This window comes from Capsella rubella, unplaced genomic scaffold (genome assembly GCF_000375325.1).
Source record: "Capsella rubella cultivar Monte Gargano unplaced genomic scaffold, Caprub1_0 scaffold_6, whole genome shotgun sequence".
NCBI lineage: Eukaryota > Viridiplantae > Streptophyta > Magnoliopsida > Brassicales > Brassicaceae > Capsella > Capsella rubella.
Genome location: NW_006238918.1, coordinates 3,934,528 through 3,946,437, shown reverse-complemented (window position 1 = coordinate 3,946,437; position 11,910 = coordinate 3,934,528). Strand labels below are relative to the sequence as shown.

General features: G+C 37.3%; 3 protein-coding genes across 3 annotated transcripts; 2 read left to right on the top strand and 1 right to left on the bottom strand.

Annotated features, from left to right (window-relative positions):
* Window positions 1–1,660: 1,660 nt before the first annotated feature.
* LOC17882564 (feruloyl CoA ortho-hydroxylase 2) lies at window positions 1,661–2,994 on the top strand. The gene is made up of 2 exons (XM_006286590.2): window positions 1,661–2,205; window positions 2,330–2,994. Exons 1-2 carry the CDS (start codon window positions 1,682–1,684, stop codon window positions 2,913–2,915), a joined length of 1,110 nt encoding a protein of 369 aa, XP_006286652.1. The 5' UTR covers window positions 1,661–1,681; the 3' UTR covers window positions 2,916–2,994.
* Window positions 2,995–4,598: 1,604 nt separating this feature from the next.
* LOC17882441 lies at window positions 4,599–7,167 on the bottom strand. The gene is made up of 3 exons (XM_023781681.1): window positions 6,428–7,167; window positions 5,892–6,055; window positions 4,599–5,812 (listed from the first exon to the last, which is right to left on the bottom strand). Exons 1-3 carry the CDS (start codon window positions 7,086–7,088, stop codon window positions 4,751–4,753), a joined length of 1,887 nt encoding a protein of 628 aa, XP_023637449.1. The 5' UTR covers window positions 7,089–7,167; the 3' UTR covers window positions 4,599–4,750.
* A 2,206-nt stretch (window positions 7,168–9,373) lies between these two features.
* On the top strand, window positions 9,374–11,806 carry LOC17882839 (tubulin beta-6 chain). Its single transcript, XM_006289871.2, has 4 exons — window positions 9,374–9,487; window positions 9,963–10,367; window positions 10,458–10,727; window positions 10,907–11,806. The coding sequence occupies exons 2-4, from the start codon at window positions 9,974–9,976 to the stop codon at window positions 11,590–11,592; spliced, it is 1,350 nt and encodes a 449-aa protein (XP_006289933.1). The 5' UTR covers window positions 9,374–9,487; window positions 9,963–9,973; the 3' UTR covers window positions 11,593–11,806.
* The last annotated feature ends 104 nt before the right edge of the window (window positions 11,807–11,910 follow it).

Sequence of the window (11,910 nt, the reverse complement as noted above, 5' to 3'; positions counted from 1 at the left end):
AGTTGCAAACATGGCGACCATGCATGGCCACATACCTCTTATTGGCAAGCATCTCTTACGATATGTCAATGTCATCCAAATTGTTTCTATGGGGCATGAGATCAAAAACAGCCTTCAAAAAGGAATAAGATAGCGGGAGCTTGGCAAATGGCAACTTTTGCATGTCAAAATCCACACAAACGACCAACAATCACAAGCGGTTCTCTCTGAACCAATAGTAATATTCAATCATTACATTTACTTGAGGAATTTTAGATTCAGCTTCAAACTTTGTCGATATGTATTTACCTGAGGAATTTTACATTTACATGTATGTTTTTTTTTTTTAATGAAATTAAGGAGAGAGACAAAAAAAAAGATGTTAAGGCAGAAATGTTGAGATAATCGTGCGTGTCCCTCTAGTAATTAAAGAGTGGACTTGGAGATTCCATGTGCTGAAAGATTGTTGGAGGTGAGTTTAGTCACATTGAGCATGTTGTTAATATATTTAGGACATTTGGGTTCTCTAAACAGGAAAATCTAATCCCATGTTGTATGTGCTGGGGTTTGAACTGAACTCAACAATTAGTGGTGTTAATCCTTTTTTCGTAGGTTGGTTGATCATAATTCATAAAATGTTGCAAACAGCGAGACCATGGTAATTAATTAACTCTAAATATTCTTTCGAAGCTGAGGAGTACAATTTTCAATCAAAGGTCCTCCTAGCCAATGAGGAGTACATGAATTTTCAATAATTGAATGATAAACCAAAACAGTCCTTTGGGCACTCCATGGAGGGTTTGATAAGTTTGGTCGAGTCACCACAAATCCGTGAAACCCTGTCCAGACAAAACAATTAATATCTTTAGCTTTTTTGGTGAGACTGAATAGTCAAGTTTCCATTATGATCAATGACCAAATGGATAAATAATTGATATGTAATTGTATAGACATGATTAAGCATGAAATATATAACATATGCTTTATAGGGTAACTGCTAAAATATTGCATAATCGATTCCTTAATTATTAAATAACAAACAAATGCTCTTCTTCTTTAACTTTCAAGTGAAAATATTTGTTTGTCCAATTATGTCGTTAAGATCATAAAACACCGACATAGTTACATTTTCATATGTAATCAGAAAAACCCAACATGAAATTTTTACATGTCAAGCATCCACATCACATACTATTTTTTTCTTTCTTAACGACTAAAGTTCACAACCTAACACCACTAAACCATGTTATTTTATTCATACTGCAAATCTAAATCGTTTTTGTTTGGACCATTTAAGACTTATGTGCCTTGATTTATATGGAATTAACTTGTGGTAGATTTTGTGAGAAACTCCTACCAAGTATAATTAAGGTACTCCGAGTCACTGCTAATAAAACGAAAACTAGAACATTTTTTTTTTAATCAACAACGAAAACTAGAACATGATGCAAGAAAACATGACTCTTTGACTTTCATCTTAGTTTTGAATTATCATTTACTCTTCAACTTTATTTTTTAATTTTTGTGTGTCCAATAATGTATTTAAGATTGAGATCATAAAACTTGGACACGATGACATTTTTTTTTTTTTTTTTTTTTTTGTCGTAACACGATGGCATTTTCATGTGTATAAATACCATGCATCCTTAATGACAAAAACTCGCCAACTATATATATTAGAATAAAAACTGAAGAGAAAAACATGAGTCCCACCACCGTCGACGTTGATCGCTCCGCCTCTTCAGCCGATATCGAAGTGAGAGATTACGTGGTGAACCAAAGAAACGGAGTGAAAGGTCTCGTGGACTTTCTAACCCTAACCACGCTTCCTCCTCCATACATTCAACCTCCTCAAGAACGCTTCACTTCCGACAAGATCCTCCTGGGATCACCAATTCCGGTCATTGACGTGTCCGATTGGAATGACCCGCAAGTGGCTAGAGAGATCTGCCATGCAGCCACGAAGCTCGGGTTGTTTCAGATCGTTAACCACGGTATAGCTCCAGAGGAGCTGAAGGGTATCATTGCTGCGGCGCGTGGGTTTTTTGAGTTGCCGACGGAGGAGAGAAGAAGGTATTGGAGAGGGAGCTCGGTGTCGGAGACGGCTTGGTTGACCACAAGTTTCAATCCTTACAAAGAGAGTGTTTTGGAGTGGAGAGATTTCCTCAAGTTTGAGTATGTTTCTCAGCAACATGACTTCACCGCCACGTGGCCTCTTGTCTGCAAGTAAGTATTGTGAATCTTTAGTTATAGTGTTCCAAATGATTGTATATGATATTGTCATACTACAAATGTTATTATTTAATTTATATATATAAATCATAAAATAGTTTCATAACATTGTATAAAGGGTACAAGTGATAGACCATTTCAAGAGGATCAAACCGATCGCCGAGAAGATCTTAAAGATACTCATGAACAATCTAAACTCAAGCATCGACGAGTCCAATAAAAAAACCCTAATGGGAACTATGAGAATGAACTTCAACTACTACCCGAAATGTCCTGAGCCAAGCCTGGCAATGGGAACTGGTCGCCACTCTGACATCAACACTCTCACTCTCCTCCTACAAGAAGACGGTGTCTTAGGCAGCCTGTACGCTCGAGCAACCGAGGATGGGGACAAATGGATTCACGTTCCTCCGACGCCGGGAGCAATTGTGGTCAATATTGGAGACGTGTTGCAAATATTGAGCAATGATAGGTATAGGAGCGTGGAGCATTGCGTGGTGGTCAATAAGTGTGTTAGCCGGGTTTCCATTCCGGTTTTCTGCGGACCGGTTAACGAGTCAGTTATTGAACCGTTACCGGAAGTGTTATTAGAGAACAATGAGATGGCTCGGTATAGAAAGATTGTGTATTCTGACTACTTGAAGGGTTTCTTTGAAAGACCTCATGATGGAAAGAAGACTATTGAGTCGATCAGATTACCATAATATGATTTTACAAAGCTTGAAATCATGTCTATCTGTTTCTCAAAAATCGAATAAATGGTTTACATACAATTTTGAATTCCATCCTTATATTAAAATGTTTTATTTTAACACAACCTTTAATAAAGTTGAAGTACACTTGAACAAAAAAAAACAATTTGCTCACTGAATTTGATTTTTTTTTTTCTTTTGGAAATTTTGATATATAGAAAATCTATGGTACACGTCAGAAAGCTAAGTTTTTTTAAAAAAATGTACAAATTCTTTTTAAAAAGATTGTCATGATCAACATTTTGGTGTGATGAAATACACATATATTTGGAAGCGTTGGGCATGGTGTGGTGGTCAATGAGTTGATATGCATATAATGTGGCTATGTGCCATGAGAAAAAGCAATAAAATGTCACATGTAGAAGAACGGTCCACAATTTGGACTGTTCATTCTATAATCTTTTATCATGACAGATAAAAACTTGACCAAATTTTACAATGATAACTCGGAACTTTTTGGTTCTTCTAATCATTAAAGCAATATTGTCAATAAATATTATATAAAGCTTCATTTGTGTGGGATTCGAAAGTATATGGATACCTGATTTCAATCTTAGTACTATGATACGCACTTGCTTATTCTTTTATATCTAGGAATGATATATATTATATTAAACCTGATTTCAATCTTAGTACTACGATACGCACTTGCTTAATTTTTATATCTAAGAATGATATATGAAAAGTTAGCAGAAGAAAAAAACATGCACTATGGTACTACTGTGAGTTGGTATTAAGTCATCTTTTCCTAAATGAGAAGTGGGGGTGACGCTCTGTCGTGATACATGTACATCCACGACTTAAATTAAAATAAACATAATAACAATAATGAATCATGTCGCCTAACTATAAGTTTCCAAACAATCATTTTAAAAATGGGGACCAATTGAAACCATTTAGCAAAAGAACTGATGACCAATTTAGACACAAGGTTGATTTGTCTCAATGCCAAATTTTGGCACAATTTACATGATTTTGGTTGCCAAGTCTTTAAAGTTTAAACATATCGAATTTTTGTAACATTTGACCAAAATGTTTAAAATACACACGAAATTATCAATAATCTGAAGATACACTACACTGAATCTTACCCCTAAGTTTTACCTACTATAAATAGAAATGATTTTTCTAATTTATGTTAACAGTAGTGTCATTTACTATACGCCTATATATGAACTAGACAAACTTGTCACGACTCACACCTCCATATGTGTTAATTCTATCAAAAATAATCTTGACGTCGACAAATCTTTATTAAAATTTGATTTCACTTACTGTTCAAATACAATACTATATAGTATTTTGTAATCTTCTTTCGTACCTTCTCTTTCATTACGATCTTATTTGGTTGTGACCTTGTGATTGGGTCAAAATCAAACCCAAGCTTCAACTGGGCTGCAGACTGTATTTGGATTTGATTTGAGATGGCGTGAATGAAGCTGGTTGGTTTAAGCGTATGTGTGCACCTTATGCAGGTAGTCTAAAATGAACTGGTATTGGTTTAAAACTACTCTTGTGTCACTGTTCTTGAAACTTTTACAGATCAGTGACTCATATTATGAACGTTACGCTAGAGTCATTCAACAATGAGTGTATATTGGCATGTTGTTGGTTTAACTTTCAACAATCCAACTGTTGGGTAACAAACAATATATTCTTGGTATTGCTGTAAAACGGGTTACCATCGGTTCCTGCTATTGCATCATCTATATAACTTTCAACAAAAACTTAATTACCGAATTCTCGCAATCCTACGGCCAGAAAACGCCAATTTGTTTTTAACGTAATCACCTATGACAAACCACAGTCTTGCAAGAGAAAACATCATCAATGAGCCACAAGTTTAACTCTTCAAGCTTCGTCCGAATGATATTGGAACCAACCTCAGGTGACCAATACAGGACCGCTTTGCCATCTCCCAAGGATTGGTTTGCGCTGCCAACAGTATTCTCTGCAATACCCATCGTCTCTACAGTCTTAATCCTCTTGCCCTTTTGCTCCACTAGCTCCTTTACTAGATGACTGAAATCTAGACTTTGTTTTGGAGTTAGATTCTCAGTTGCTGAGGCTGCAATGCTGTGTAGAAATTCATTGCTCCATAACTTTTGACTGACTGATGAAGATTGAACAATCAAAATTCCAGAGCTTTCCCCAGTGTAGAAGTCGTACTGTGAGCTCACTCTGTCAATTAGAGGACCTTTATCAACCAAAAGCGTATTACTTGAAAACACCCAAGTGCTGTATCCTAGTTCTAAGCATTTCTTAACAACGTAAGCATTGCCCAGAGCCTCTTTCACTGAGTTTGGATAAGACGTTTTGCTCTTTTTGATCAACTTGTCGAGAAACAAATCCGCATCAATCACAGGATGTCCCCTTCTTGAAAGATCATAGAACAACTCAGAGCTAGGGCCTATAAATATGTGGTTTTGAGTATTAAGCTTCTCAAAATGGCAGAGTAAGTTCCTGGTGAACATCTTGTCTGCATCATATAGACTGACCAGAATTATGGTCTTCTCTATCTGCACAGAGGGAAGAATGGTGCCAAGTTCATTCAGGTTTCTCACAACCCTACCAGGAACAACTTCGCTAAAACAAAAATCGTACCACTTAAGGTTGCTCAAGGGTTGGAGTTTCAGAGAATCAGAACTGATGGAACTTTTATTCAATAACTTTGAGTCTGGCCCAGCGGTTTTCGCATAGTTAACACCAGAATCTCTGTGAGAGACACTTAGAGCCCCCTCATTCGGAAAATTGGTGTAGATGTTAAAATAGCCACGAGAATGAATAAACTTTATGAACCAAGGTGTCCATATTCGTTCTCCCAGCCTCTTGTACCATCCATTTGACACCTGAGCAAACATCCCGAATAATAAATGACACAGAACTTGGGAATTTATAAATAATGAAATCCACAAAGAAGAAAGTTACCATGCCATCAAGGAAAGGCTTCTTGCCATTCGCCTTGTGCTCGTCATACCATAGTCTGAACTCTTTCCACGGTCTTGGGAAGAGAAGCTGTCCCCAAGTTCCCACCAACTGATATAAGAAAATATTCGTTTTGGGATCTACATGTATTTTATTTCCATGTTTACCTGCAGTTGACCACTAAATCATTCAGTCACTATTTCAGACATTTCTAGGAACTAAGCAACAGATGAATCCTACTGCTTACTGATCTATACTTGCATAGCTCAAACATCTGGGAAATGAATATCCAAGAAACATATAAGAATCAAGCGTCAACCAACTTTGTTATCTCTCTATTCGAACAATGTATCACCAGATTCACTAATACTAGTAACTACAATGGATATATTGATCTCCTCACTATCAATTTTGAGTTATTCTAATCAGATCCCAAACAAACGAAATCTATCAATCTATATGTTCATGATCTATCTAAATTCTCGTAGGTTTGTTCTCTAGGACCTGTATTGCTCAATCACAGAATTAGAAAATGGTACCTGGAACGAACCTTGGTCTCTGAAGCGAAGCTCCATAGACGGAAGGACTGAAATTGGAAGTATCATAGTAGTAATTCCGAATCACCCGTTCCAGAAACCCATAGTAAAGCGGAGAAACCTCGAGATCATCTTCAACGACGAAGGCGAATTCGTGATCTGAGCTAGGCCACCAAGCCTCAAGCCACTGAGCTTGTAATCCGGCGTTATCAGTCCGATAGTGAACAACTTTTTCCCCAAATCTCCAGTCGAACCTATCCACAAACCCTAGAATCTCCCTCGCGTTATTCAAGTTATCTTCAACAGGCGTATCGTTCCTCGCGAGGTTGAAATGATCGATGTAGACGTGGAGGTGAATTTGACCTCTGTCGCCGGCAGCGCCGTAGTCTGCGGCGGAGAGAGATCTGAGACAGCGGGAGAGAGAGTGGAGACGGTTATAGGTAAGGACTTTGATGAGGAAGGTGAAAGGAGGGACACCATTGTAGTTTCGCCGGGAATTGAATCCTCGTCCGGCGTAAGAGTGAGTGGTCTCGGAGACGAGAACGAGGAGAATGATGACGGAGATACAGAAGAGAAAGAGAAGAAGAGGAAGTAAGTTTTTCTTGGGTTGGGTAAACACCATCGCCATGGATCTCAGTGTTCTTCTTCTCGATTGAGAAACCATAAAGAAGGCTTTGCAAATCAAACTAATTGAAAAAAAAAAAAAAAAAAAAAACACGCACCATATGCGGGAAAAAAAAAACTGAAGACGACGATTATTAGTAGGGAGGGTGTTAAATTTAAAATTTCTCTTAAATTAATAGTTAAGCACAACTATGAACTTCTTCATAGTAAAACAAATGTTACACTTGAGAGCTAAACTTTAATTATATGTGTTGCTCTTGTTGAATAAATTCTCAGAGCGTCGGAATCCTCAGCTGCATTGACCATCAAGAAAAATATATATGTTCCTCTAAATTGTCATAATACCATATTGATCTCTTTTGGACATCGCTCATCCTCGTGTTTAGCCACAACAAAGTTTCTGAATATGCGCCTCAGAAACAAAATATCAGAGATTTCGTATCTAGACGGCTAGACATATGATTATATATAAAAATAAAAAACTTACGTATGAAATAGAATAACTAAACATGAACTATCCAATTATATATAATGAGATGTTAACAAAAAAAATAAGATAACGTATGGAATAATAATTTATATTTTCATAAAAGTATAGTTATGTACATATTACTTATTATATCTTTAAGACATTTAAATTTTGGTAGCTAGAAGAATTTAGTTAAGAACAATACCGTACATATATAAAAGTAAAACTAGCTAGCAAGATACTATTACTAGCTATAGTGACATAACGTTAACTCTCGGTAAACTTTGTAGGTGGAAGAAACAAGTAGAACAAGAAACTACTACAAATCTACAATGCAAAGTTAGAATTTAAGTCAGGTGAGTTGTTAGCATGTCACATGGGACGCAAAGTTAGTTCATGTGCATTGTTCCTCTTTCTTTTTCTTTCTTTTTTATGGATAAAATCTCCCACACCTTATTTTGTTGTCGCTGTCCGATTCCGATCCATAAGCTTCTTACAAGACAAAAGTCCATTCATACATTTATGATTTATACATGATGCCTCTCTTAATCAGATCCATCCATCGCGTCTTGTGTATTGAAGTACGAAAGTGTTGGTGAGATAAGCAAATTAGTTTATATCATTATTAGTTTAAGAAAATCTTTCAACTTGTTTTGAGTAATAAGCATATGATTGTTTAGTTCGTTCCCACGGAAAATTTATTATAAATAAGCGAAAACCATTGAAACATCATTTTACTATTTTAGTGTTGTGCAAGCGACGACAAAGTTGACATAAATAATACTAGTATTTATTACTCTCGAAAAGTATAGCTGATCCGAATAGCAAACCGATCAACGTGAAACATGATTAAATTTATTGATTTGACAGTAGATCGACGACAGATATGCAAAGAACTTATAAATATATTTCGAAAAGGTTACAAAGTTGCATCATGATTATTAAATCTACATTATCAAAACGAGAGTATCCAATGCGTGTGTTTTACATAATATATCGTCGATCGTTATTATTACATCTTTCTTCAACTCTCGTATTTACAATTCTAGATCTCATCATATATAGTTTTAAAAAAAATTAGTATAGATGATCGACCTAAATTTCTGTATATTAATTTCATTGTTATGTCTAAACTGATTGTTAATTTGTTATCCCATCCCATGCAAAGGACGATTTATGTTTATATTTTTTTAACGTTTATATATATCTACGAAAAAGCCATTAATAATAGTTCAGGTTCTCTCCGACCATGGTAACCACGGTACGATGATTTACTATTCCCTGATCGCATTTGTCGTACGTAATATGAGAGACCATCTTTTGTTTTTTTCGTGGTTCTTACTTCTTACAGATTTTTATACTGATCACTGTTTCGTGTCACTCATACACTCACTGATCATACGAGGTTTCAATTCCTTTTTTTTTTTTTTTTTTTTTTTCTTTTTGTTGAAGAGTTTTGCTCCTACGCCTTTTGATGAGTTTGTTTATGCATATATGAATTAAATTCTTAAATTGCGTTTGGAAAATAGTAATAATCTTTGACATTACTACCGAAACGTTTCTCTTTTATTACATGGTTAGACCAATGGTTCAATGTATAAAAAGAGACTAACCTAATTATGTATAATTAATTATAAGAGATTTTCATGTGACAAGCATAATTGGTACACTCTGAAGGAAGAACCGACAGTCACAATCCAATTCAACACAAGTAGCTCCCACAACCCTCACCCAACGCCAATCTCTAACGTTGATATCTCACCCATCCAACGGCCTCTGATTAAACCAACCACAGCCGTTGGATCAATTTTACCCTTTCCACCCATCTTCTTACTCTCTCTCTCTCTCTCTTTCATAAATAAATCCACCTTTCTTCACTCTCACCCGTCTCACTTCCCTCGCCAACTCCGATCGAGTCATCGTCGTCCTACTTGATCGTCCCAATCTCGCCGGAGATCTCTCTCCACTCTGTGAGTTATTCTTTTTTCACTCTTTCAAGTCTCGTTTTTGTAATTCTTTTTCCTCTTTGTACGCTGAGAGAGAAAATCTAGGGAATGTGAAATAATTATGCAACTCCTACTACTACTGACTGTGCTACTTTGATCGAATCCTTTTCCTCCAATTCTGTATCTGCTTCTGTTGATCTGATTCATATTTGCTCTCGTAACTTGAATTTTGATTTACAATCACTTGAATAACGTGGCGCCGTTTGAATTGCGGGACGAATTTGAAATCGGAGTTTTCCGTCCGGCGTTCTATTTTTTTTTGTTATTTTCTTTTCTGGATTGACTTGTTTAATCTCCGATCTCGAGATTTAGTTGTTAACATTCGATCTGGATCTGATAGTTTGATACAGATTGTTTTACCTTCATATCCGATGGTTCTGTGTTGTTCATGTAACGTTGAGTTCTAATCGAGATCTTTGTTTGTGCATTTGATTTTCAGATAATAAGAAGATGAGGGAAATCCTTCACATTCAAGGTGGTCAATGTGGTAACCAGATAGGTTCCAAGTTCTGGGAAGTTGTATGTGACGAGCATGGGATTGATCCAACTGGTCGTTACGTTGGAAACTCTGATCTTCAGTTGGAGCGTGTAAATGTTTACTACAACGAGGCATCTTGCGGAAGATATGTTCCCCGTGCCATTCTCATGGATCTTGAGCCTGGTACTATGGACAGTGTCAGAACTGGCCCTTATGGTCAAATCTTCAGGCCTGACAACTTTGTTTTCGGGCAATCTGGTGCTGGAAACAACTGGGCTAAAGGGCACTACACTGAAGGAGCTGAGCTTATTGATGCTGTACTCGATGTCGTACGCAAGGAAGCTGAGAATTGTGACTGTCTCCAGGGTATGTTATCCTAGAAAAATTTGTTCAAGGTCTTTGTGGTTTTGAATATTTTGTTCCAACAGGTGATATTTATAATTGTGAATTTCTCAGGTTTTCAAGTATGCCACTCACTTGGTGGAGGCACTGGGTCCGGAATGGGAACTCTGCTCATATCAAAGATCAGGGAAGAGTATCCTGATCGAATGATGCTCACATTTTCTGTCTTCCCTTCACCAAAGGTGTCAGACACAGTAGTTGAGCCATACAATGCAACACTTTCAGTTCATCAGCTGGTCGAAAATGCTGATGAGTGTATGGTTTTGGACAATGAAGCCCTTTACGACATCTGTTTTAGAACACTGAAGCTGACCACTCCTAGCTGTAAGTCCCTTCCATGTCTTTTCTTCTTTGAAGTTGTTTTATGAAATTTGAATCACTGATCTTGGCAACCATCAATGTTGCTGTTTGGTAATATCAATGTGTCCTTGATTAAATCTTTAGTTTTGACTCTTTCTGCCTCAACTGTTTGCTGATGTCTTGTGATGGCTTGATTGCAACAGTTGGTGATCTGAATCATCTGATCTCTGCAACTATGAGTGGGGTGACATGCTGTCTTAGGTTCCCAGGTCAGCTCAATTCCGATCTGAGAAAGCTCGCAGTGAACCTCATCCCATTCCCTCGTCTCCACTTTTTCATGGTTGGTTTTGCCCCTCTCACCTCCCGTGGATCCCAGCAGTACCGCGCTCTCACCGTTCCTGAGCTCACCCAACAGATGTGGGATTCAAAGAACATGATGTGTGCAGCAGACCCGCGACATGGTCGGTACCTAACTGCCTCGGCCATGTTCCGTGGCAAAATGAGCACAAAAGAAGTGGACGAGCAGATGATAAACGTGCAGAACAAAAACTCTTCCTACTTTGTGGAATGGATTCCAAACAACGTGAAGTCAAGCGTCTGTGACATAGCGCCTAGAGGTCTCTCAATGGCATCGACTTTCATAGGGAATTCAACATCGATCCAAGAGATGTTTAGGCGGGTGAGTGAGCAGTTCACAGCTATGTTCAGGAGGAAAGCTTTCTTGCATTGGTACACAGGTGAAGGAATGGACGAGATGGAGTTCACTGAAGCTGAGAGCAACATGAACGATCTGGTGTCAGAGTACCAGCAATACCAAGACGCAACAGCGGATGAGGAAGGCGAGTATGAAGAAGAAGAGGATGAAGAAGACATACTGGATCATGAGTGAGGGAAATCTTACCCAATTTTTAAATAGCCTCTCATCATCTTATCCTTGCTCGGTATATGTATGTTATTGAGTTTCGTATGTCTTGTTTGTGATGGTCTGTGTGAAAAGTGAGGTCGGATCTAAATTTTTTTTATGTGTGGTGTTATAAAATGGAGTCCATTGTGTTGTTTCTTCTAACGCTCTCTTATTATAGTCTTTTTCTATGATAAAATTACTCCATATTAGAATTAGAATATTGTTGTCTCCGAACCAAGTTATCAAATTAAGAACAGAGTTTTTATCAAATAAGGACCACTTGAATTTAGGTTAATAAGAAGA